Below are 27420 nucleotides of genomic sequence, written 5' to 3'. Positions count from 1 at the left end.
TGAAAAAAATCACTGTTGCTAGATGATTACCCTAAAATCCCTAAAATTAAAGTAGCATATAAATATAAAATAGGCTAAATTTATATCTTTTAAAATCAGCGTTTCTTTACATCTCTAACATGTTTTCAAAAATAAGCTACATGAAACATTGGCTTAAGCCACCTTTTTCTTAAAGGACAAATAGCCAAATGCCACCAGTAAGTCTAGCCATGAGACCACAAGTACAGAAATGTGTCCATTGAGGGGATTATGAAGAATTCCGTCCTGACTCAATGAACCAGATAATGACACCCTGGGCCAGACTAGCTGTGTCCAACACCAGCTGTGCATCCTTCCCTTTTTCCTTGTTAAGAGAAACCCGATTTTGTTCATTTCCAAGATGGATAGTGTTCTGGCCTAAGAGATGAGTCTTGTATTAATTCAAGCCAATCTGGTATAGAAATGGGCACAAGACACAATTCTTGCCAATAAAACTGCAAGGAGAAGTCTGTTAGAAGGGGAGGGGCTTCTAGAAGAGGTTTCCTCACTCTTGAGAAAAGCAGCACAAGAAAGAAGCATATGCTTTTCTACCTCTGAACGCATTTAGTACCTGGAACTATGGCGGTCATCATAGGATCCTGAGGCGAGCCAGCCCAGAAGGACAGAACAAAAGATGGAAAGGACTAGGTCCTTCAGTGGTGCCACCTGAACTGATCAATTAACCAACCCCAGAGCCATCTTTCCTTGGGATTTCTTGCTATATGAAATAAGAAATGTTCCTATTTTTCAAGCCACTTATTTTTTTTTTTAAGATTTATTTATTTTGAGAAAGAGAGTGTGTGTGCAGGGAGGAGGGGCAGAAGTAGAGGGAAAGAGAGAATCTCAAGCAGACTACACCCCCCAACCCCCGCTGAGTGTGGAGCCCGACATGGGGCTCGATCTCACCACCCTAAGATCATGACCTGAGCCAAAATCAAGAGTTGGATGCTCAACCGACTGAGCCACCCAGGCGCCCCCAAGCCAATTCTAATTGCAGTTGGTTAGTATGGCAGGATAGGGCCAAAATGATGGAACCACAACAAGCAGGAACTAGAAAAAGGTTGAAATCAGGAGAGAGGAAGTATTTGTCATCCTGTGAATAAGAATCTTTTCATTATGAGAATCCGTTTAAAAAAAAAAAAGTAAGAGGGAATAGTTCTGGTGGGAAGGATAAAAAGACTGGAGAAAGGGGAAGCTGCAAATAAAATATGAGACAAATTCCATTAATGTCCCCTGGCCCGCACCATCCTTGGGGAAATGAACTGTATTGTCTTTATCTCTCTCATTCCCTGTGTGTCCTTGATCATTAACTTTTACTTCTCAGTCTGTGACTCATTCCCAGGCTCAGACGTCAGAATTCTACTAATAGTTCCAGGGAGAGAAAAAAACACAAATACTAATTAGTCACTGAGGATATCCACTCCTCCACGGTCAAGCACTGACAGTTCATTCAGTGGGCAAGATACTCTTCCCTGCTCCACCGAAAGAAGTCCAGATACCTCCAGGGGACAGATGTCTGTTTTACCAACACTACTGCCTCATCCACACCTAGGAATTTAAAAATCACCTCCTAAAGATACTTCACACACGTCTAACCTTCACTACTCTGTAATCCTGTTCAAATGCCTCTAGGAAAGCTATGTCTGAATGCCCCTCCACCACTCTACCCCTCTGCCCTTGCCAATAACCACGAATTCATCATGCCCTAAAATAACATGGCTAATCTCCATCCAAATAAGCTCTCCTTATCAATTACTTAATTCTGTCTATGATGTGCAGCACTAGACAACTTGGGCTCATCCTGAAGCCTCCCTTTCCTTCATTCCCTAAAGTCGTATTTTGAAGTAGCTCTCAGATTTGCCTACTCATTTCAATTCCCATGGCCTCTATCAAGGCCCAGATACTCTCATAGCCTCTGAATGGCTTCAGTCACATCTCCGCTCAGGATCTCTGATCCAACTCTCTTCCACTACCACTCGCTTTGTCAGCGTGTCACCTCTCCAAGAACTCAGGAACCTTCCTGCAGTGGCTCCCGCTCACTCACGGCACCAAGCCCCAGGCTCTTCTGGGCGGGTTTCAAGGCCTTCCCTAATCTGGATGAGGCTCCACCAAAGCCCTCCACTTTCTTCCGGTCCGCCAAGCTGGAGACTGTCAAACACCCACCCTGTTCTTCCAGCTCCAGGCTCCCACCATGAATCCCTCCTGAGCACACCCTTCTCTGTTCTCCTGTTCCTTTGCGTTCCTCTAGGCCCAGCTCAAGTCTACCTCTTCCCTGAACCCTCTGTAACTGCTCCAGCTCTTTCTTCTTTGAACTCCCAGTACCACACTCTTTGTAGTATCTAACTGTCCTAATAAAAATCCATTCTCTCTCCCTGGCTGGGCCACACTGCTTCCTATGCAAACCATGTCCTATACCTCTTAATGTTCCTCACAGTGCCTGTTACAGTCCTGAACACTAGATAGGGATGAGATAACTACTTATTAACTGGATGATCAACATTCAAGGGGTACCTTGCCTCTTTTCCTTATCACTTTAGTTATTGAGGAGCCTGGGCAGAGAGCAGGGACAGCTACATCCTGCAGTCCTTGGAAAGCCCGACATGCACTCCAGATGATATCTGATACAGCTGGAGGGATCCCATTTCTGGAATGGAGATCATCATTTTCCAAGGAAGAATCATGGAGCTGATGGTTCCTATCAGTAAGGAGCCAGAGTGGAAGCCAGAGAGGAGCATGGGGCCGGGCGGTCTGGAACTACATTTACCACTGCGGCTTCCTCCAGTGGAGTCACTTGGTGCCAGGGGAGGTGGATGCGGCTTGTCCATCAGCATGCCAGATGAGGGGGCTCCTCCCAAGGGGACAGAGGGGATGGAGTAAGGGCCGGGGACACCGGAGACAGAGGGAGGGTACCCAGCCTTTGCTGCTTTCCCTGCTTCGTACACTGTGGAGGGAGATGAAGAGCAAAAGAGATTATATTATCGTCCCACCCTCCACAACCCTCACACCAAAACTGCCTGAGGATGCGCTTAAGGGGGCGCCTGGATGTGTGCATGCACGCATGCATGTGTGCGTGCGTGTTCGCCTAGGCCTGAACTGATTCGGCAGAACCGCTCTCCCCCGCTCCCTTGGGCTCCTCCAGCTCCACCGAAAGGCGACGACGTAAGGAATTACAGTGTTTAGCAGCCGGCAACGGAGCGATGACGCAGCACTAGGAGCTGTCATGGCGGCCTCCGCAGTGACCCCAGCAGCCCACTCTTAACCACACTGTCTGTAGGCTGCCTCAGTCCCTCTGGAGGAAGCCTAGCCGCAGGCCACCCGGGGCTGCTTCCAGGAGGATCCTACACCTCTTCTAGAGAGGCAAGGCAGGCAATGAGCTTGCACGTGGCTCTGCTCTGTGATCTCAAAGGCAGAGCAAATAACCTGACTCCTCCTGGAAACTGCTTTATTCCCAAGGACACTGAAGAGACATGTATGTCTTCCTCCTTCAGGATGTATTTGGTTCCTGGCAGGGGGGCCCAACTTAGTGGCTGCACGGGCTCGGCCGGTAAGGCGCCACTGTGAATCCCCAGATGAGGACCAGTCCCCCGGTGGACCATTTTGTCACGGGAATAAACAAAACTCATCCATGGCCGGATGGGATGCCAAGGCTGCCGTCTGCACACTCTGCTTGTAAAAAGAGGAGTTCTCTGCATTTGAGAGGCCCGAGCGGGGGAGGTTTCCTCCAGCCTGCAGGCCTGCAGGGAGGGCAAAAGCCTTACCCACAACCTGACCATCTGGAACCTGCCCTTCCTTTCATCGGCAGTGCTGATGAGAAATGCAAATGCAGGGGTGAGTGGTATGGGTAAAAAGTAGGGAGAAGTGCATGCAGGCGAGAAGGCAAACAAGAATGGCCATCTCGGGGAGCCAGGGGCCCCCAGCAGAGCGGTGAGCCTGGAACAACCAACTTTTATGGTGGAAGGACAGGAGGTGGAGAAGGGGCTCGGGGCACACAGCTGTCTGATGGAGAGGTGACCTCCCCTGTGATCACTGTGTCTCCCGCACGGGCCACTTTACTCACAGGCCTGAGGGCAGCAGCAGGAATGTGGACAACACGGGCAGCGGACGTAGCAACAGCAGCTGTGCGGACAGCACTGGCACCAGCAGATCCCCACCAGGACGAAGAAGAGGAAGACTCCCAGGATCACCAGGCCAACAAACACCCACTCTGGAAGGACGCACAGAGAAACCCACGCTTGAGGTGGCCCACTGCCGGGACAGGCCCACGCTCATCGCTGTCTCCTGTCAGAGCGGTGGGGCGGGGGACCTGGGGCAGTAAGCATCTCATGACAGGGCACAGAGCCCCCCAGCTCAGGAGGAGGTCGAGAGTGAGAAGTGACTCAACACGGCGGGGGTATGGAGAAGAGGAAAGAAAGTTGCCTAGGGTCATACTGAGCACATGGAATGACCAGCACAAGGTGGTGGGGGAGTTTCAGGGCCCCCTCCCGGGGAAAGGGTTTACCACATCAACTGTAGTGTCAGAACGAGTATGGGGCCAGAGCAGAAACACTCCTGGCTGGGGAGAGGAGGAATCTTGCCGGCTGAGCTATGAAGTGCTGGGTTCTGCGAATATGTTTGTGGTCAGGTTATTCTTACCCATAACAGTGGGGGTCCTGAGAAAAAGTTCGCCGTGTCACATGGTCTAAATCAGAACATATTCAGGTGGTCCGGGTCTCCTACGTATTCATCGACCTTCCCTGCTGACCAAACCCCTCCCCCGCCCCATAACACCAGCATCAAGGCTGAGATCCAAACCTTTTGCTTTTATCTGTGGAACAAACCCGGGCTAGAGAAAACTGGACACAAAGACTCAGGGAGAGAATATGCTGTCCGCAGGCCCCAGGAGTGGCTTGGTTTGATGGCACTCGGGGAGACCATGCTAAACAGCCAGCATAGCCGGCTCAGACGGCTCAGGGCTCTGACAACCTCACCGGCTGTTTGTTACCTTCTGCTCTTTTCACACCTCTTCCAGAGGCCGAACACAAATTCTACCTCATGTGCTCATCCACAAGATTCGAGAAAGGAAACAAATTCCATTTGGCTTACATAAAAATGACTGTGACCCTCGAGTGACTTTACGTCATGTTTTCGGGACTTGGCTATAGGACCCAGCTTCCCCCTAGAGGCCTGGGACAGACTGGAGTGAGCCAGGATTTCAAAGCCCAAAGATTAAAGTGATTCGTTCTGATTGAAAGCCACCTACCAGAAGTCCCTTCACAGTGAACTTCAAGTACATAATGTTTTGCTTGAATTTTGTTTATTAAATCTTCCTTCAATTAAATGGACATTCAGGGGGCGCCTGGGTGGCTCAGTTGGTTAAGCGACTGCCTTCGGCTCAGGTCATGATCCTGGAGTCCCAGGATCGAGTCCCGCATCGGGCTCCCTGCTCGGCAGGGAGTCTGCTTCTCCCTCTGACCCTCCTCCCTCTCATGTGCTCTCTCTCATTCTCTCTCAAATAAATAAATAAAATCTTTAAAATAAATAAATAAATAAATGGACATTCAGTTGGAGCTTGAAAATATGGTATTTTTGTTATATAAAGGGCTTTATGTTAATGTTAAAATTATCTGACTTTTGTTTAGAACATAATTTCCTCAGGAAGAAAACAAACAATTTATGTTTCCTGAATGTCCCTCCTCACTCATCCATCCGAAATACATTCAAATTAACCAGGTCACCATCTCTTCAGTGAGGAAATGAGAAGGTCTTGCGCCTGGTGAGAATGGTCTGAAGAGCATTCCTGCTGAGGACAGTAGATAGCTGAGGGCTTTGTCCTGGTCCTCAGCTACAACACAATAACATTACATAGCCTGAGACAGATATGAGCCCCGAGGAACAGAACCATGGCGTGCCTCGGTGGCTACAAGAGAGTCGGGCAGTCAAGGGTACAGACTGGCAGGCTACCTCGGAGAAACAAAAGAATGCTATCCATGAAAGGATTCTTGGGAGTCAAAAGGGAGGGACAGTCAAGGGGCAAGGACCAGATATGAAAAATACAGTAACTCTTTCTTGGGACTGGGACATATCTAGTTTGAAGCAATGCTTTGTAACATTGTGTGTGTGCGTGCGTGCGTGTGTGTGTGTGTGTGTGTGTGTGTGTGATGAACAAGTGGGTACAAACTGACAGAACTCTGGATAAGGGGGAATCACAAAGAGGTATCTATTTGTGTCCTTGGGATCAACATCAGTGTGAAGACTGTCCATATTTGGGTTGGCCAGCTACTGGCAAAACAGGAGAATTCATGGAAGAATAATTAATCTCAACTGTAAAGACTTCGGATGTTTTAAAACCTGAATGAAGTCAACACCAATGGCCAGGAATATTTTGTATCTCTCTGTTGCTCCCAACTATTATACAGCTCTTAACCCTTTGGCAGAAGCCCTCTAAAGCAAGACTGAATCATAGTCTTTCCTATTCCCTGAGTTTGCATATGTCCTTTCCCGTAGTTCACTCTTGTTTCTCTCTGAACCCCCTTCTATTACAGACTCTGGGGATGCCCCGAACTGAGGTTGGCTTGTCTAGGCTGGTGCACTCAACTTAAGCTACATAAAATGACAGAGGTGTGCATGTGGGGTTTCCTTGACATATGGTCTATGGATCCCAGGGACTTAGGGGGCCAAAGAAGCTCCTGAAATTGCATACAAAGCAATGTAGGTCTGTAAATGTGTACTTTTCAAGGGAGGAGGGGTGCATTACTTTCATAAGGCTTGAAAAAATGTTTTGATAAAGTTATAAAAGGCAATTCAGAGTAACATGATTGTACACTAATGAATGGGTAAACATATAATTTAGGGAATAAGGAAATGCAGATAAATAATAACTCTGTTAGGGAGCTTATAGCTGTCTAGATACAGTTGAGATACTGAATGGTTATGGAGATTGCCAAAGAGCCTGCCAGGCCTGACACTGAAGTACCGGGTCCCCACTGCAGCCCTATTTTAATTATCATTATTCTTTTAGGGCCTAGTAACAGAAGAAATACAATCTAAAGTCTTTTCCACTGGGCTTAGTTCATCCTGGAAAGGACCACAGAAACATACAGACAAATGTGCAAATAAGTTAGAGGAGCAATTAGTGACTAAGGCAGAAGCAAGACAGATGGAGTGACAGCAAATTAAGCAAATAAAGAGTTAAATGACTGAATACCTGGCATAATCTCCACAGCAAAACTGGGCAAGAGATCAGCAAGCAGCCCTGTCCTGCCTAGAAGAGGTGGAAAGAAAAGAAGAAGGAAAGAGGTTACTCCAAAGGAAAATACTACTTCAAGGCTGGCTCCGGTTGGCACCAACCCTACCCACGGCCATGGACCCAGGCTCTTTGTGGTAGGAGAGACAAGTCACAGAGGCTGAGCTCAGTCAAGAGAAAAACTTTCTCCATCAATCTTTGGCAGCCATGTAAGTGAACTTTGCACCTAAACCAGATGGAAGCAGAACAGAACTTTCTCTCCAACTATTTATAGAAGGAGGAAATCTCTGCTTCAAAAATGAAAAGCCCTGCTTGAGCAGACTGACATACACCATCTCCATTCATTTATACATTCTTCTCCACACATTTTATCGGAAAGTCAAACCCATCTGTATCTAACCGTGCAACCTACATTTTCATACATCCATACACAGTCCTATGTCCATATCAAAACACAAGTACATATTTGGTTTTAACCCAGAATTGTCTCACTACATGATTCTATTTATAGCCTAAAGATGTTTCAATGATTAAAATTTTCAAAGGCAAGGAAAAGATAAAGCTAGATGACTTATACGCTCTTCTACACTCCTTCTGGTTTCAGAAATACTCCATACATATGTATGTGGCATGGCTTTTCCATATGGGACCCACAGCTGGCATTGAATGACCCCAAGTGCCTTCTGCATGATACAGCAGATGAGCTTAAGGGCTGGTGTCAGAACAGGTGCCCCTCGGGGCTCTGGAAGGCAAAGAGCTGCGCAGGAACCAAGACTGTGGGAGATGTGGGGGAGGAGGTTAGTCCTTTTAACAGCTAGCCTGATTTATAGAAAGAAGCACTGAATGTTTTCGCCATGTTCTCATATCAAGATAAATGTAAAGGCCCTGATATGACTTTTGCACCTGTCCCAGATGTTTCTGCTACACTGAAGCCTTGCTAATAAACAAGCTGCCTGATGAAGCAACTAGCAAACTGCCCTCATTTCAGACTTCTGATGGCAAAAAGCCACCGTGGTACCACCTAAGCATGCAACTGAATCTTACTTCACTTATGTGAGTAACACACACCCCTAGAACAGCTCTGTCCAATAGAAAGATAATGTGAGCTACACGTAATTTTAGCTTTTCTAGCAATCACATTAATGAGTATAAAAAAAAAGAAAGAAATTTAATACTATGTTTTACTCATACCAATGTAGCCAAAATATTAACACTTCAAAGGCTCAGTAGCCACGTGTCAGTACTGAATACACAGTTTGACGGGTCTGTTTCATGCATATGGATTTGGCTCATTTAGTTCGTTGAGGTGCATTAGAAAAAAAGTTACCCACTTGTGTGGTTTGTATTTTGAATCTAAAGGTTGGTCATGATTGGTCACTGGTCCCCTCCTCTATCAAACCACTCCATAGAAAAGAAGCTCTGATAAAAGTCAAAGAAAAAGCAGCTGCTCCAGGACATTTACTTTTTCTTGGCTCTCCCTAACCATGCAAGGCCAATGTGGTAAAATGTGCCCTGGTCCCATGTCCTGCGTGGGTAATGGTCCCTCATTTGAAAAATTAATTGGGACCACAATACATTCCAAGGTCAAGGAAGTTATAGAATGAGTGACTTAGGCTAGCTCTGTTTTAGGTTTTGGCAAGAAGGGCTTCTTTCTCTCTGTCTTCTATCTTGTGCAGCTAACATGCTAAGGATGGTCTGCTGTTTGCAAGGTCTCTTGGACGAACATACAGGAGCCAAGTGGAACATTAGAAAAAGGCATCCTGAATGAGAATTCTCAGGCTAGCCTTTTGCCTAAGCCTTCATGAAATGCTAAGACGTGCCTCTGAGACTCACATATGGTCTAATCCAGTTCCTAGGATAGAATACCAGACAGGGATTTGGGACCAGAGTCTGAGCAAGTGATTAAGCATGTGCATTGGTCTCATCTGGAGTGTTCTGTGTACAAGTATCTCTTGGAAACTCAACAAGGAAACAACTGGTCAAGGATTGGGGAATTTGGGATGTTGGCAATCTCTTAAAGACATAATAATTAATATTAACTACCAGCCAATAGCCAGTGATCAAGAAGTCAATATACAGCATTTTAGCAAGCTAGTTATCAGATACTTACTTAATGGTGATTTTAGAAAAATTCAGACAATTAGCACTTCTGAATTTATCTCTTATCGTATCTAGTGAAATGAAAAGGCTTTTCTTGTGTCTACTCTTGAGCTCTCAAGCCTACCAATGTTTTAAACATCTCTAGATGTGCGATAGCCCGTAATTAACTACATTCATAATAGAAATATTATGGATGATATAAACTACAGATTTGTATACCCTCACAGGGAATTAGCCATGTGATAATTATTAACTATAAAAAAATCCATATATTCGGGCACCTGGGTGGCTCAGATGGTTGAGTGTCTGCCTTCGGCTCAGGTCATGATCCTAGGGTCCTGGGATCGAGCCCCACATTGGGCTCCCTGCTCAGTGGGGAACCTGCTTCTCCCTCTCCCTCTGCTGCTCCCCCTGCCTGTGCTCTCTTGCTCTCTTTGTCAAATAAATAAATAAAACCTTTAAAAAAAGAAAAAAGAAAGAAATCCATATGCTCAAGGAAAATATGGAGCTCATATATGTTCTATAGATGACATTATACTGGAGAAAGCAGTGGACTGGGAGTCAGGGTACTGGGAGTCAGCTTTGTCATTAGTTTACTTGGTGACTACCATAGGCAATCCTCTTTCTAGGTCTCAATTTTCTCATTAGTCAAATGAAGAAGTGATTGAATAAAGTGATCTGTAAAGATGGAGACCACATGTCCTGGTGTAAATCTTAATAGCACTACTTTTTACCCTCAAGGTGTCCTCTTTTGGACAATTAAGTATATGGTCCCCCTATCTATAATATTTTTGGCTCTCAAATCTGATACTTAACGATTAGAGTTGCAAACTCAGCTCTGATGTTTATAGGGACAACAGGTAATGCAAGTAAACGCAGCTAGCCAAATGTAATCCAACAGGGAGCATTTGGGGGTGAAGCGAATGGCAGATGATGTGTCTAAAAGGGCTGCTACTACTCACCTCTAGCCAACTGCTGCCCCACAGGAATGTGTCTCCATAGCTGCAGGTCTTCCTATTTTTCAAGATTAGCCAGACACAGACTTTTGTGTGAAATATCCTGATTTTCAAATGTTGGCAACAGATTCATAGACTTTTTTAACACACTGGACAAGCCATACAAAATATATTTTGGGGCTGTATAGCGCCCAGAGATCACATACTTGCAACCACCGATGGGTATATACAGACCAATATATTTATGAGCATGTAAAACACAAAAGCTGGGTTTCCCCACAGGCTGTTTAGGTTACCTTGTTGGTCTTCTCACATTGTTTCTACACACAGAACGTTGGTGAATAGGAGCCCTGGGAACCTACGTTCAAATTAAAATCTGAAAGCAAGAGTATTACACACCAAACTGTTCGCCCTTCTTATTTCTGGGGAGCTGGAATGGGCATCATGGAAGAACAATGAAGGGATTTTCATTTCTAGGTTATATTTTTACCTTTGTAATTTAAAAGCTTAAGGATAGGGTGGTATCAAAAATACAGACAGGAGATTCACAAAGCTTGTCACTCCAACAGAAAGACATACCTCAAGCTTCTCATTCTCCCTGAAGCATCAGTCGGAAAGATGAACTCTTCCCATAATGCACCTGTGTAGTGCTCGCCCCAGGATGGGTGACAGAATCTTGCCATACAGTGGGTGAAATTTAATGTCTTCAGAAGTCAGGACATAGTAGGAGTTTGGGGATAGCAGACAATACGACTCTATCATGTCAACAGCAGAGAGTGCACAAATCTCTCTGGCTTTTATACCACAATTTATATTTTACTGGGACTAAAGGCATTTTTAAAAGTAGATTTATGCCGGAATCGTGTATTTCTGAAAATCACTTTGCTTCCAGCTTCTTGACTAACAATTCCTACGAAATGCTGTTGCCAGCTAGAAATGCTCTATCTTTTCTTCCTATTCTATCACATCCACTGAAGGTCTGATCTTAGAAAGTCCAAACAATTCCAGTAAATACTTTCCAGATTTCAGTAGCACTTTGCCAACACTTGTGAATCATTGCTATTCTTCCAGGATTCAGTTTAAGAGGGGCAATTACAAGTCACTTTAATGTCTGAGGAAAGGATAGAAAACAAACCCTGCAAATAGAAGACCACATCTATGCTTTTCAAACCACAGCTCAAACTATCAGTAGAAAATACTGTTTTTATGTAAGCCCTCAAACGGTTTTCCCCAAACCTTGCAGAATCCATTACTTTTAAGAAATTTCCACATGAATAGACCAAACAAATTAGGCATACTAATAGTTTGTACATGCACACACACACACGTGCCCGCTTCGTACAATTACCATCACAAACTTCGCAGCCAAAAACATTCACAATACTTTGGGTTGAATGATCAGGGCAGAAACATGCATTGTGAATAAAACGACCCTGTATCTTACCTATATAATTCCCTATTTCAGCTGTTTCCTACCACTGACACATTGAAGTTATCCCCAACTGAACTCTTTTGTACATATTCCTGAAAACCAGCTCATTTCTGGAATGTCTCCAATTCATTCACTCATCATTCAGTCAACCAAGAAATGTGGACTGTGCCAGGTGGAGACACAGAGGAATAAGGCATGAACGCTATGCTTGAGAGGCTCACCGTCTAGCCCGTGCAGCTTGTCCAACAATGTCGATCTAAGAACCAATTGTAGTTACCTGCTTCTGTTTCACAAACTTATTAAGGTCAAAGGACTTTCCTCCTGCCAGATCCAATTATCATCAGTTTTATTTTGTTTTCCATTTTTGACATCAGCTTCCACCTGGTCATGAGGCCTTTCCCCAGAAACACAGTCCTTGCCTGTTTTCCCACTTCTCTTCTCCCCGTGGCCTTATCTTTGCACATTCTACAATGAACCACGTCCTAGTGACATTTCCCCAAGGTTCAAATGCTCTTTTCTTGGTAGGCCAGGCTCCTCAAGGCAGGATTTACTTACCTTCTTTACTAACAAAACCAGCTAATACACTTCTCAGTCTCCTGCTTTGTTCAAGTCCTTACCACACACACTCTGAAATCCATTCTGGCAGAGCCCTGGAAGGAGACTGCCCTGAGGGGCTGTGCACCGTGCTCGGCCTCCCCAGCAGGCCACCTCACCCAATGGGACCTTGAAGTGTTTCCAGTAGCAAATCCCCACTGCCCGCTATGCTGAGCTGCTGGCTGGACTTCTGGTTCATCGTTCATGAGAGTACTTTTTATTCCAGATGGAAAAAGAACATGAAGGAAACAGTCATTCATTTCTTAAGCACTATTCTACGTACTGGAGAATGTTTAGCACCCCTGGACTCAGGGCTCAATGCCAGGAGCATCCTCTAGTCCTTGCAACACCCCCCAAATGCCATCTTGCTATCTAGGGGGATTGAAGCACCACCCCACCCCACCCCACAAGTTGCACACTACCAGGCTATGGTGTTTCTAAGGCAGTCATTACAGAGAAATAAAATACGCATACAAAATTTAGCCAAAAAAGTTGTTTTTGTCTCTACTCTTAAAACTTAAGTCTAAGCTCTGATTACTAGTCCAGACCTTCAAAGTGCAACAGAAGGTACAGAAATCCTAGATTTAGGACAAACTTGTTTTCAGATCTTAGATCTGTTATTCACTTACTTGCTGACAACAGACACTAAATTATTTAAGGCACTGGAACTCACAAAAGGAGAAAAAACAATACTTCCTTCATACTTATGATGTCACCACTGCTGACAGAATTGTTATCTTCATTCATTTCTTTGAATGTATTACCTTGGAGTCGTCCTCAGGTTTGCCAATATTCATACTAATGACCTTTCTGTTCAGGATGATCAGATGTTCAGAATGCTTTTCTTCCCCAGTTCCTTGCAATTCCCCTCTTCTCCCTTCTGTTTAATGCACATCTGGGCTTCATCCCACTTCCAAGCTTTCCTAACATGCCCTAGATCCATTTTCAGGGATGTACTGTACCCACCCCCTGGTCTCTCAGCTCCTAACCGTCCAAAATGTTTCTCTCTTAAGTCTTTGAGGAGAGCAGATGGTTTTCTCTGGCCCCCTTAAGTGTAAAGTTGTTTCTATGGCTATTTGGAATCCCAAATAGACTGGAAATTTCCCAAGTGCACACACATCCCTGTTTTTATTCTATATTCCCATAGCAACCATGCATTCAATAAATATAATTTATGATTATCCATCACAAATGTGGATATAGCTTCCCTTTCTTTTGCATATATTTATAAAGACTTAAGCATTTCATGCATGTACTTTTTTCTTTTTATATCCTTTACATTTTAGGTCACTTTAAATTGTAGTGAATAATTCTGACAGTGACAAAATGACTAGTATTGGACCATCTGCAATTAACTATTAATAAATGCTTCAGGCTTTTTGGCAGTGATTATAAGCTTGGCCTAAGGCACTGACTTTTTTTTTTTTTATTTAATTTTTTTTTTTTTTTTTTAAGTAGGATCCACACCTAGCATGGAGCCCAATGCAGGGCTTGAACTCATGACCCTGAGATCAAGACCTGAGCTGAGATCAAGAGTTGGACACTTAACCAACTGAGCCACCCAGGCGCCCTGGCACTGATAACTTCTATTCACATAGAATATCAGAATTAGATTTTATAGCTAGAAAGAATCTGAGGTCATCTGATCCATAACCCACTCCATGTTTTCCAGAATCTGAGGCTCAGAGAGATTAAGGACCTTACTCTAAGTCACATAGCTAATAATCGAACCAGGAGTAGAACCTGGGTCTACTCACCCCCATTCCAGTATTTTTTCCCAATATCTCATTCCCCATCAAGCTTTGCTTCTCCTTAATTTAGAAATGTGCAGCAACAGCTTTCTAGTTTCCTAATATTTGCAGAGAGCAACTCTGAAATTTATATTTGTGGCTTTATTGCTCTACTTATATAATTAAAGTATAATTTTTGGATGTACGAAATGTTAGAGATGGTTGAAATTTTCAGTAGCTTTTAAAGTTGTGACCAGAAAATGATTACTGAATACATCATAACACAGTATGAGCTAATTCAAAGACATTCACCATGCTGCTACAAACTAATAACAGAAATGATTGCAAAGTACTCTGCCTTTGCAAAGTGCTGTAGTGAACCAACTCCTTGCCCCCAGAGAGAGAATAGATGCCAAGTATTATTAGTCATAGAACATGTACAACTTGGCCTGAGATGAAATGCAGAAGACAGCTAGATTTGACTCCAAAATGGCATGGAGGAAGGTGGGATTTAATGGAAGGAAGAAATGGGACTTTCTTGGTGCCCAGTGTGATTTCCTGAGCTCACCGCGCTCCATCCCACCGACTGGCACGGGCAACTGAAACACGAAGATACCAAGAATGGCTACTTAACCCAAAAAGCCCTGGTGGTCGGAGGCAGCCATGGAGGGGGACACTGCTTGTAGGTCTCGGACCGTCAGAGTCCCTGCCCTCGGGGGTATAGCTCAGGGGTAGAGCATTTGACTGCAGAGTCCCTGCCCTCTCCTCCCCCAGCCTCTCTCCGTGTGAGGGGCTTCCACCAGGGGGCATTTCCCAGACCAAAGTCCGGGCACCGCCCGCGTGGGAACGCGAACGTGCACACTTGAATGGCGGCAGCTGGCTGGGAGAAAAATGGAATGGCTGTTTCCTGACCGGCTTTCAAGGGCCGCAATTCTTTCTTTCCAGGGCTGAGCCGATTTCTCGGTGACACCCACTCTCCCGCGGCCCCCGGTGCCTCCCCTCTGCGGGCCCGTCCCTCCCGCGCCCAGGCCAGAGACTACAATGAAGCTGGCGGGCTGACCCAGCTGCTCCAGCTCGCGCCCGGGTAACCACGGCAACCGCAGGCTTCAGGAATGCGCTCTAATTGAAGGCCGAGTTTCCTCCCACAGTGATGAGCAACAAGTGAAGCAAAAATAGTGAGGCGGGATGAAGGCTGGGAGGGAGCAGGGGGGTGGAGGGGAGAGCTGGTGCAGCGCGGCGCGGGACTGGGTGGCTGGGGATTAGGGAAGGCAAAGAGCGCCTTCAAGACCTCGTTTGTTCTCTTAACCCAGGGTCGTGAAGAGCTAAATGGACAGCCTTCACCCTCCTGACATCTTGGTGCAAAAATTTCAGGGAACGATCATTAAGGCAACCCCCCCCACCCCCCCACCCCCCCCACCCCCCCGCCATCTCTTTGCTGGGCGCCTCTGCTTGTTTCTAGTAAGTGAATGGAGATGTGCTCATCCCTGGGTCTCCACGAATAAAATAGCAGCTAGCAGCAAGAGTTCAGCAGGTGAAGGAATGAACTGACCCTAATTTGCCCCCCCCCGCTTCTCCGGATGTTCTGTTCTCTTCAAACCAAAGGAGAACTTTCAAGGTGGTCATGTTTATAGGGTGACCACCACACCAGTTTGACTGGACAGGACAAGTTTAGGCCTGTTGTCTTGACAGAAATTATTAAAAGTTTTCCCTTTTCACTCCCAAGTATCCTGGTTTGGACAGTAAATTACAAAGTCACCCTATCTAAAGTCTTCCCCGGGCCATCCAGATCCTAATCCAAGTCAGGTGTTCCCCAAGCCCCTCCAGACTTCATCAAATAGCCTGTGTGATGTAATCCTTGTGTTTAGGCACTAAACACCCTGTAATTAACGAAGGCCATCCACTGAGAAATGGGGACTTCCAACAGCAGCCAAAATACAGTAACCGAAACATAGCATGCTGGGACAGGATGTCCTGAAAGCCACTAGCAGGAAGAGTCCCACAGGGCTGATTAGGGTGACCACTGGCAAGGCACCACACAGATGTCATTGAGAAAACGTGAATATAGTAGTAATAGGATTGCCAATTCACAGATGGCTCATTAAAGCCTCTGCCTATGGAACAGGCGAAAGGGAAATCGGCTCTCTAGCAGGAGTCCCAGAACCCAGAATTCCCTAGAGAGGGTTCCCTTAGATTAAGGATGACACACTAGCAATGAAATGTGGGGCATGGGAACTGGTGGGAGTTCTTATTATGTGCCACTTAATCCTCACAATAGGTCTTCCATGTAACCTTTATTACCCCTTCCCCACTTTTACAGATAATGAAACCGAGGCTCGTCAACCTCGACTTACCCTAGGTTATATTGCTGCACTGAGTCCAGGGATATCTGACCCCAAAGCCCATGCTCTTCACAGAAGACCTTGTCCAGTATCCAGATGGACCTTTGGTCAAGATCTGGGTTTTGCAACACTGGCACTATTGACATTTGGGGTCAAATAATTCTTTGTTGGGTGTAGGAGGGCTGTCCTGTACATTGTAGAATGTTTAGCAGCCTCCTTGGCCCCTACAGCACCCCACAAGTTGTGACAACCAAAAATGTTTCTAGACATTGCCAAATGTCTCCTGGGGGAGGGGGCAAAATAGCCCCTTCTTGAGAACCAATAGCCTAGATATTTAATATCAAATACAGTCTTAATCTTTTATTGTATTCTCTAATTGCTTCAGAAATATAATATTTATCTTTACCAAAAGACAAGATAGTGTCATTTATTTATTTTGTATCTTCACTGTGCTAGGGACATAGTATGCAAAAAAGAGTTAAATATAAATCAAAATTTAAATGCAAATCATACTTGAACCAAAACTGACTCTATCATGGTGCCCATCAAAGCACGAGGTTGCAATTATGCAGTAGAGAGGTCTGAAGGCGACAGGAGACTTCTTGCAAAGACTAAAAGGCATGATCCCAAGTCTTTAGAGCAACCACAACCCCCACTCCACTGCTTACACAGTAGAATGGTTGTCACTGACACTCATTAACCAGAATCACATTCTGGTTGATGCCTGGCTAACTTTCTAGTTCTTCCAAACAGAGGCATCTAGGTAAGCTCAGGGCAGAGCAGGCCAGGACGAGGAGAGAGGACTGGGAGAAAAGGCGATGGGGCTGAAGCCTAAAGAGCTCACTCCTAATTAGTTCTCTCTCTCTCCTTGCATGGGAGCCAGCATGGTGATCTCGGCTTTTCTGGAAATGTGAAGGCACAGGTGTCTACTGAAGACAGAAAGGATGGCTCCGCCCTCCTAGTGGAATCAAGTCTAGTTAAGGTCTTTCACATGGGGCCAAGATATCTGAGGTATTATTGAGTCTACAAATGAAAATATGGGCACAGCCCAAATCCAAAGATGTTCCAAAGGAGTAAACCCCAGATTTATGGCGAGAGTGTGGCTCCGTAATTAATTCCTTCTCTCCTTTCTTGCCAGGAGTAAAGTTTTTCTTTCTTCTCCCCCATTCTTTTTCCCTCTTCTTCTGTTTGTAAATCTTGGAGAGAAACAGCAGTAGCCACTCTGAGAGATCAAAGTTTTAGCAAGCAACAAAGACCTCCAAGGAGGCTGTTGCCATGGGAACTCTCAGAGCTGAAGCCCTTTTAATCGGCAAATCTCCTTGGTTAGCAGCACCGGGCTGGGGCTGGCAAAGACGAAGAGAAGGAGGGGAAGGAGGCTTGGCAATGAGTAGCCTCTCTTAACAGCCAGAACTAATGTCACGGGGGTGGGAGTGCAATGGGATTCAGATTGAGGCAGCATTGACAAGGGGTGAGTGCTAGAGCATTTCTGCTCAGCCTCAGAAACAGGCACCTGTCAAAAATCCCTAAAGTCAATGGCAAGTTCTGAGATATGCCCTCCCAAGAATTCCCTGATTTCTGATTGTGTTCTTCATGGCTCCTTAATACTAACGGGCTGAAAGGTGTATTTTAGACCACAATAACAATGTCAGGCACAGTGTTGTGAATAACTTGATTTTATAAAAATCCATGTATGTCTGTTCCTCCACCCCTTGCCTCAGTACCTCTGGATAAATCACAGGAGGAGATCGAAGGGAAAACAGAAGCACACAGGAAAACAAAGGTATCTCTGTGGCATCGCCATCAAAGGGAAGAATCAATCCCAACTTAGTGCCTACTCACAAGGACCTGCTGGGAGCAAACCTATTTCTGGCTTCCTGGAATAGCATTGCATTTGGCCTATAAAGAAACACAAATGGATGAATTCCACAAAATATTAACAGTGTTTGTTTTTGCCTGCCTTCTTCATTTGGAAACAACCTGCCCAATTTCCCTTTAAGAAGCTACTCCTTTTCCTTTTTCCCTTCAATTCGTATGGTTCAACTGGGGCTGTTGGTATACTTAATGCTCCTTTCCCAAAGCACAGCCAGCCCCCAACAACAGGACTTTTGCTGAAACTATGGAGAAAGGCACTTTGTCCTAGGTGATGGAAGGCGTTAAAGACTATGGAAGTCTAGAACTGCTGGGGGCTATCTTTGCCTCAAATGGGGAGCCTGCCTGAGAACTAAGCTAACACAGAGGAGACAGAGATTCTTTAAAATATAATCTGAACACTGGGACTCAGACATGCTTGAACCTAGACTTATCAGTTACCTAAGCCAAAAAATTTCTCTAAGCCAGGTTAAGTGTCTAGCCCTTGCAATCGGAAGAGTTATGAAGAATACAGTCATTGGCTCTGGATGGAGAGATTTTAGGAGATATTTTCTTCTTTTGTACATTTCTGTTCTGCTTGAAATGTTCGCAATACACATGCATCATTTTTTTTTCTAAAACAAAAAATATTAAAGTAAAACAAACAGCAGTATTTTAGGCATCACCCTAGATAGAGAATTAATTCTGCAATCTGTGGGTCTTCTAAATAAACTCAAAATCATAGAAAGGACTCTGGAAGCTATCTTGGGTATCCTAGTATCTTAGACAAGAGAACCTGTTCCATATTGAAAGCTCATCAGAGAGGAAATTTCTATAATTTCCCCCGCCAACCATAATTTCTAAAAATTGTTATTTACCATTAGGAAAGCCTTCCTTAGCTTTAATCTAAACACCCCTTGGGTCATGTCCTCTTACTCTATTCTCAATCCAGAATCAGGAATGTTCACCCAGCCATGTTTCCACTTGGGCCCTTTCCCTCATTTTTCTATTTGAAGGCCCTTAAAAAACAAGCTACCATATGGGACATCAGAAAGAAGGGGTCAGGCCCTCATATTGCACATGGAAAGAAGTAAGAACAAGGCGAGCTGCTTTTAGATTTTAAAATAATAACTTCTCTGCTTGAGCCTTCCTGAACGGTGAAGTCCTTTTCCTGCCAGCTGGAGCTGCCCAAGGGAACTTTCCTCCTATCCAAACAGTAGCATGGTTCCAGGTTATAAACATCCTGTCCTTGCCGCAGATCTTCGACCAACATCTAATCTCAGGGTGGCAGATTTCTGGACACTCCCTTCTTATGGCTCTATGATTCCAAATGTCTAAATGTTTCTAAGGTACCTGTCACAGTCATCTCAAAGCACCCAAAACACCAAGTGTATTTCCAACTTCGGTATGATTTTACCTTCTGAATCATCAAAAAGAGATTAAAGAATGTTCAGTATAGTTTTTGTGTTTAATGTTGAATCAGTGGCTGTCTTCCCATTTCTCTGAATCACTTGTCTTCAGATATTTCTGAAACCTCTGATAGAAGCATCCACAGTGATTTGTAGATGGTTCACATGTCTGGGAAAAGGAGGGTGGGGTCATGCTCAGTGGGGGAGGTATGCAATCCAGGCAAAAACAACCATGTCTTTGAAATAAGGGCCTAGGTCAATGGTTATAGGCAGTTTCCCTAAGAAATAAAGTGAAATACTAAAGCAAAACTGGGACAAGTAAAAATTATTACCCATGACCTCAAGCAGCAACCACAATTTTTAAAACATGGCTTATGGGGCACCTGGGTGGCTCAGTAGGTTAAGCTTCCGACTCTTGATTTCAACTCAGGTCATGATCTCAGGGTGGTGAGATCAAGCCCCACATCAGGTTCTTGGCTGAGCACGGAGCCTGCTTAAGATTCTCTCTCTCCCTTTCCCTCTGCCCCTCCTCCCCTACCCCTCTCCTCTTGTGCTCGCACTCTAAATAAATAAATAAATAAGGCTTATGCAGAAGAGCATTCTATAGCTTCTTAATATAGACAGGTCATGTGGTATCGTTAGGAATGAAGACATTTGGGTTTGATCATCATCACTGTTTTTTTTTACAGGGGTAATTGTTATAAAACCTGAACATTAATTTCTTCATTTGGAAGATGAGGAAAATAATGCCTGCTCTCCTACCTCACATGGTACTTACAGAAAAAAATCTGTGAACTACAAATTATTATCAGAGTGCATTAACATGAATAGCAGACATAGTAATGGTATCACTCTGGTGGACATCTATTGTTTTTTTTTTATTTTGTTTTTTTACATCTCACATCCATTCTTCCTTTTTTTGTAAGAGTGCCCCAATTTACTTTGGGAAAATGATTCTTCTCCACATCTTGGTGGACTAGCCACCAAGAGCTCTTGACCTTCCAAGGCTAAGCAGTGGACACCTGTCCAAACTGGGACAACTGGGACTCTCCTGAGACTAATTCTTGAGTGGAAAAATGAAGAAAACAAAACAAAACAAAAAACAGTTAAAATGATTTTTTTCTCTGGCTATGGAGTCCTAAAGATATTAATTCTTGCCACATAGACCCGAGAGCATCTCTGGCGCAGCAAGGACTGTGCTGTGCTCATCAAAACATTTCTACTTTTTTCCTGGGGAAATACAAAATAACAGCAGAAGTGACCCACGTCATTGCCAGACCTGGCCCCTAAAAAGGTCCCACATGACCTTTCTCACTCTCCCTTTCTGAGCGGCTGTGAGCAAATGTCTCCAGTACAGCTGAGCTGAACAATGGAGAAGCTTAGAGCCCTACTCCGCCACATGGAAGGGGGCTACCCAGGTGAGCCTCCTAACCCGTATCTGACCAGGACAAGAGGAAATAACAGATTTCTACTGTAGTAAGTCACTGAAATTTGGGGGGGGGGGGTTTACAGAAGCTCACAAGTGTTACCCTAGCATACTATCCTTTTTAGAGACTGATTTTCCAGCCTTCCTTTCAATTATGATACCCTTCCAACAAATCATTTTCCTGCGCAAGTTAGCCAGAGTCCAATTCTATTGCTTCCAACCACAGTTCTTGATGGACCTATCATCAGTAATAATTTAAATAGCCAGATAAAGAATTATGACCAGTGAGATTAAACCATGTCATCTCACTTGAGACTGTAGACATTTATTGTACTGACCCTTTATGAGTCAACAAATACATACTTAGCACTGACTAACATTTAAGAGGCATAAAATATTGGTTACAGATTCTACCCATTTATCATTTAAAAAAACATTCACACCAGCCCCTTTACATTAGCCACTCTGCTAGGCATTACAGATCTAAAGACAAATGCGCATTAGTCCTTTACCCTGAAGAGCACATGGTCCAGTGCTACGGAGAAGCCTCCAATGTGGGAGAAATCAAGACAAGTACATATGCAGTACCAGTGTTACCACTCACATGAAGTAAACTAGAATATAAGACTGACAGGTTCTGTCCTTGGCCCTTTCCATTTTATATAATCTCCCTGGGTGACTCAGCTATCCTTTCATGGCTCTATCACTCAGGATTCTCAAATCTATTATCTCTGATCCTTGCTTCTCCCCTGGGTTCCAGACCTACATTTCTAGTTGTCAGCAGGACATCCCTACCTTGGGGTCCCACAGGCCTCACATACTCAACATGCCAAGAGCCAAAGTCATCCTCCTGCCTCCCCAACCTGCTTTCCAACCTGTATGCTCTCTTAGTTGATGGAACAGCTGGCTACCCAGCTAGCTAGAAATCATGGTGTCCTTTTGACTCATCCCTCTCTCTCATTTCTTTTTTTACATTAGTCACCAAGATCCATCACTTCCATCTCAGAAATGTTTCTGTGTTGTCGCTTCTCAATCCACTGCTCTGGTTCAGAATCTCATAGGCTTTCACTGATGCTGCTCCAGCAGCCCCATAGCCCATCCCTCTGTTCTAGCATTCCTTTGGCATTGTCTACCCTGCTGCTAATTATTGTTTTGACCCTGAGATCTCACTTCATTCCTCTGTTAGTATTTCTTTACTGGCTCCCCAAAGTCTTCAGGACGAAGTCCAAATTTCTTAGTCCGACATGTAAGAGACTTCACAGTCTTGTTCTGTCAACTTTTTCCATCTTCACCTTTGTGAGTATGATGGAAAAAAATAAATTCTTAACTTTGCCTCTAAGTTATCCCTTTAATTCGCCTTTCCTTACTAACTGGCCAGCTGAAATTCCAACCAGTTTTCTGTTCCCCACTTCGTGATCATCTCCAAGAAGAGCTACGCTCAACTCCTTCCAGCCACCATCAATAGTTTCTTTTCATTCTTGTGGGATTAGTCCTTTTAACCCTGACCTACAGCAAAAGACCACAGTCTATTCTCTCTGGCTTCCTTGTGAATGAGCATCACCCTGTACATTCTTGTAACCAACCTGGAACCCATTCTATTTCTCTCATGAGGACTAAAGTCCTGGGAGGTCATTCTCTTGTTTGTCAAGGTAGTCACATCCCTCATGTTCATCAAAATTTTTCAATCCAAAAATTTTAAAATTGAAATGAAGCTCAAAAGTAACCTAAACATCTTTTCCTATACATACATGTCTCATTTATAACAACTCCTAAGATTTTTCCACCCTCCTGGGACAAAGAAATCACTACTCCTGAGAACGCTTATTCCATCTTCAGATGTCTCCAATTGTTAACAGTTATTTCTTCATACAGAGATAGACTCCTGCCCCTTGTAACCTCTACTCCTGGTTCTAGTTCTACCCAGCCACAGTCCCTCTTCTGTACAATTTCAACTGGAGATACTTCCCATGCTCCCTTTCCCAAGCCCTCCTTTACTAAATCAGACCTTCCCAGCTCCTCCAACCATTCCTAATGTAAAATTCAATGACTGAATCAGTGGCTCATGGAGGTTGCAATTAGCAAACTGTTGGACCCAGTTATATGCCCCCTGAGGTCTTCATCTCCTTGAGACTGACCTCAGATATCAGGTTGTTCTCTTGGTCTCACATAAAAGGAATACCTAACAATTAGGCCTGTAGGATATAACAACCAAATAATTAGAATTTTAAAAACTGTGACAATATTTTGAAACATTCTATAAAGGGTGTCAAGACTAAGAAGACTCAGAATTTTGCATCTGGGAAGTAAATACAGTGCTTCCCATGTCCAGAAAATTCTCAGAGATTTCAAACTAACTTCTTTAAATAAGTAACACAACTAGTGTTGCCCTAAAAAGTTCACATGGCAAATATATCCTACTCTGAACATTTCTAATTAATATGGAACACAGTGGAATGATGTGTTTCTCCTCCCCAGACCTCTAGCATGTACCTGCTTATCTCACAGAGATGCTGCTTCTACTATGATGAGTTGATTTGCAGCCTCCCCAGTTTTCCTTTACCATTCTTTTTGGAGTGACACTGATTTCTGTTCATCTTTTCTCCCATCATTGATGACCATGTTCATCTGAGCCTTTCTTTCACCCACCTCTCTTTGTCCTAAGGACAGTATCTTCCCCCAAATGACTATATGTTTTGATCCAGGAGAATGCTCTTCTTATACTTTGCAGAATTGGGAACAAATTATTTCAAGTGGTTTTTACCTGGCCTCCTTTTCCTGCACAGGCAATTACCTCTCTGCAAATGGCTACACTGGCCAAATAATTGTGTCCGCAATTAGCTAATTGCAGGCTCAATGAGCCACTTGTTCCTTCAAGCTTGGCCATTAGAGTTGTGTGATTGGGCAGAAATTTATCTTTTTATTCCCTTCTGGTTTACAGAGTCACAGCAGATCCCAAATCTGATTTCCCTGCATTCTTTCACAATGTCAATATAAGCCTTTTTTGTTTTTTTTTAACCTCTTTTTGTATATCTGTCATACTTCCCATTCTTCTACAGATCACAGCAGCTATACTTTAAATGTTAGACCCAAAGAATATGTATTTGAATTAAGTCAACCCTCTAATAAGGGTTAATTATTACTAATTAAAGGGTTAATTATTAATAAATAATCACCTTTATCCATTCTATAAACCATAAAAGTAAGGCAGCAGAACAGTTGACTTGCCAAAGGCACACAGTCATAATAGAGTAAAACTAAAAATCCCAAATAGCTGATTCCACTTTCTCCCTGGGCCCTGAGTTTCCCACATAGGGTAAAATTAACCTTCAACCTCATTTGCCTTTAAAAGAAAGCACCGTTAAACATTCCTCCAAAGTGTTATCACCTGGCTTCTTGGAAACTACAAAAAAATGTCATTTCATCTAAAAAATGGCCTCAAGTGTTTACCTTTCCTCCTACAATTAATGCAGTTTCTTTTCTAAATTTCTGTATTTTTATTCTAATTTTCTTGTACAACCAACATTTATAGAACATGAAATATGTGCTCAATTTGCAGTTTCATACAAGGTCATTTCCCACTGACATTCCTCCAATCCACAAAAGAGGACAAATAGCCGAAGATAATGAATTTTCCTTTATGAAGAAATTAATGTTAATAAGGATTAGTTATATTTGCTTTGAGAATGACTCAGATGCTTTTAGGTTTCAAGGCATTGCTTTCCAATTAAACCCTAGCAGATTCTCCAATAGCTCTTTCCACCAGGCACATTTTATTGTTACTCTCCAATTTACAGCCACCCTTCCTCATGATCATCTTAAGTGTAGGTAACTGAATGGAAAAAGATTCCTGACATCTTGGGAGATCCCCACTCACCAATGAATTCTTATCTCTCAGTTGTCTCTACTCTGCTTCAAAGCCTCTGGCATTTTCTTCAACGCTTAGCACACAAAAAAAGGTAAGTAAAGTGTAAGAGCAAAGAGAAATTGGGGTTAAAGGTACACAAGTGGAAAGGAGGGAAAAAAACAACCCTGAGAAAGCAGAAGAGACATCAGGACAGTGCCAAAAAGGGCCTCCAAGAAACAAGATACAATAAATAGGGCTACGGCTCATAAAGAGCATATTCTAAAACCAGTTTGTGCACAAGAAATAAAGCCTGCGTATGCAAGCTGCTGGAATGCTCAGGGAAAAGTGAGGGGAGGGAACAGTGCAAGCAGTCTAAGATATAAATGCTGCTGATGGTTTTCACTTACCCAACACCAGCAGCTCTGCCAAGTCCTCATTTTTGCCCTCCAGGTCATCAGGGGTAGTGATGATACAGTAATAGAGTCCGCTGTCTCCCCACATGAGTTTTCCAATTTGAAGATCTGCATCTGTTATCATAAAAAGAAGTGCCCATTCCTAAAACTTCCCCCTGAAAGGAAAACACTGGACAATGGAAGGTGAGAGAGGGGCCCTTCCAGAAGGAATGGCTGCCGTGCTCTACTTCTCCACCTAGATGGTGGTTGACAAGATGTTTGCTCTATTTCAAATGAACAAATACACAAACAAAAACCCAGTAACAAACACTAGCATCCCCAAGGTGAAAGACTTAGGGCGTCCCCAGAAAGTGGTCTAGTCCTGGTCCAGTTTTGGGAATAGAAGACTGCTTTCAACTAACCAGATCTGCAGACGCCCCCAAAAGCCAGATACATTCCAGAATTACTCTGGACTCCTAGAAATGAGCTGGCTTCACAGGAGTTCTTCAAAATTCAAATGGTCAAATAGATCAGGTCAGACTCGTAGGCCCTTTTCTTGTCTAATACTGTAGGGAGCAGAAGAAAGGGTAGAACTGATACAGAACCACCTGGGGCTTGGGCCAAGGCATCTACCTGGTTCTGTAATGTGTATGCTTACATCCCTTCTCCCAGCAGAGGAACTTCTTAGGAAGTCTGCTTCTGAGTTTGGGAAAGGGCCATAGAGGCTGATGTCAAGGTGTATTTGAGGACATTCTTTGAATAGAATCTATTTCACTTCAGTTCTCATAACAAGCTCCTCAGACGAGAGGTCAGGTTTGAGAAAGACCATTTCCAAAGCTCATCTCAGTGTCTGTTCTGGATATTACACCCTTCACCCTTTCTCCCCTCACTGTCCCCTTAAGTAATTTGCTAGGCTTCCTGAAGCTTCTATTTCCATAAAGTCAAAATCTTGAGGGGTTGCAAGGCGGAGAGGCGGACATCCCCTTGTGTGCGGGACAGTGGAACAAATCTCCCTTCTCTTCCTGGATTCAAAGCAAAGGTACCGTTACCATGCACAATCGTGATCTCTCTGCCCCTGTAGAAATCTCCCAGGGTGACGGTTGAGCCCTGTTTTGAAGCTACCACTCGAACAGTCCTCCTGCTGTCTAAACAGTCCAAGTAGGGGTCCCATTCCAGGTTTCTTTTGCTGAGAGACTGGGCCCGGGGAGAGGACATGCCCAAGGACTCCCCCATGCGATCCTGGCAGTAGGATTTGAACTTCCACTGCACGACTGCAGGCTGATGGGAGGACGTGGAGAAGTGGCAGCGAAGCACGGTGGGCTGAAAAAGCATGGCCACCTTCTTCTTGTCAAGCACCGTGACTTGAAGGCCATCAGCCATGGCTGCAAAACAGAATGAATATATCCAAATGGTATGCACATTCCAGACCTCACCTCACACCACACAGTCATACCTCTCCACCTCACCTCCCTCACCTGTCCCTTCCCGCTTTCTCCATCACTGTTAATGGCATCCACATCCATCTGGTCGTGTTGTCCAGAAACCTGCCTTCACTCCCAATATCCAGTCAGTCACTAAGCCACATCCACTTGATCTCTCTCTCTCTTTTTATTTATTTGAGAGAGAGAAAGAGAGAGCATGAGCACAAGCAGGGGAAGGGGAGAGGGAGAGGGAGAAGCAGACTCCCCGCTGAACAGGGAGCCTGATCTGGGGCTCAATCCCCTGAGATCATGACCCGAGCCGAAATCAGACGCTTAACTGACTGAGCCACCCAGGCGCCCCTCCACTTGACCCCTTAACATCTTTAATATCTTCCCTCCTCTTTGACCTCACTACCATTGCTTTTGTTGGTGTCCTCTTCATTTCTTGCTTATATTACAATAATCTCTTGTCTGGTCTCCCCACCTGCAGTTGCCCATATGCTATCCATTCTCCTTGCTATATAATTCAGATGATCTTTCTAAATCCGATTGCTATGGCTCTCCTTCTTAAAACCCTTCCCTCAACCTCCATGGCCTTCAGGATAGATCCCAAAGTTCCTGGAAAGGCATTGAAGATGCCCCGTCATCTAGTCCCTCTTACCTCCTCAGCCTCACTTCTGGTGGCACCT

General features: G+C 44.2%; 1 protein-coding gene across 3 annotated transcripts in view; it reads right to left on the bottom strand.

Moving 5' to 3' along the window:
- The window catches only part of ILDR2 (immunoglobulin like domain containing receptor 2), a 55489-nt gene that overhangs the window by 13208 nt on the left and 14861 nt on the right, over positions 1 to 27420 (bottom strand). The window contains exons 2-6 of one of the 3 annotated variants that reach the window (XM_035010920.1): positions 26360 to 26692; positions 25326 to 25445; positions 7202 to 7258; positions 4076 to 4222; positions 2783 to 2959 (exon numbers count right to left, since the gene is read on the bottom strand). In XM_035010920.1, the coding sequence (XP_034866811.1) occupies positions 2783 to 2959; positions 4076 to 4222; positions 7202 to 7258; positions 25326 to 25445; positions 26360 to 26692 (834 nt within the window). The remainder of the gene's footprint in view (positions 1 to 2782; positions 2960 to 4075; positions 4223 to 7201; positions 7259 to 25325; positions 25446 to 26359; positions 26693 to 27420) is intronic. The other 2 variants (XM_035010921.1, XM_035010922.1) reach the window with 2 other exon arrangements.

The sequence above is a fragment of the Mirounga leonina genome, unplaced genomic scaffold (genome assembly GCF_011800145.1).
Source record: "Mirounga leonina isolate KUSES-001 unplaced genomic scaffold, KU_Mleo_1.0 Mir_154, whole genome shotgun sequence".
Classification (NCBI taxonomy): Eukaryota; Metazoa; Chordata; class Mammalia; order Carnivora; family Phocidae; genus Mirounga; species Mirounga leonina.
Note: the sequence above shows the minus strand (reverse complement) of the source record. Positions and strands in the feature narration are given on the sequence as shown.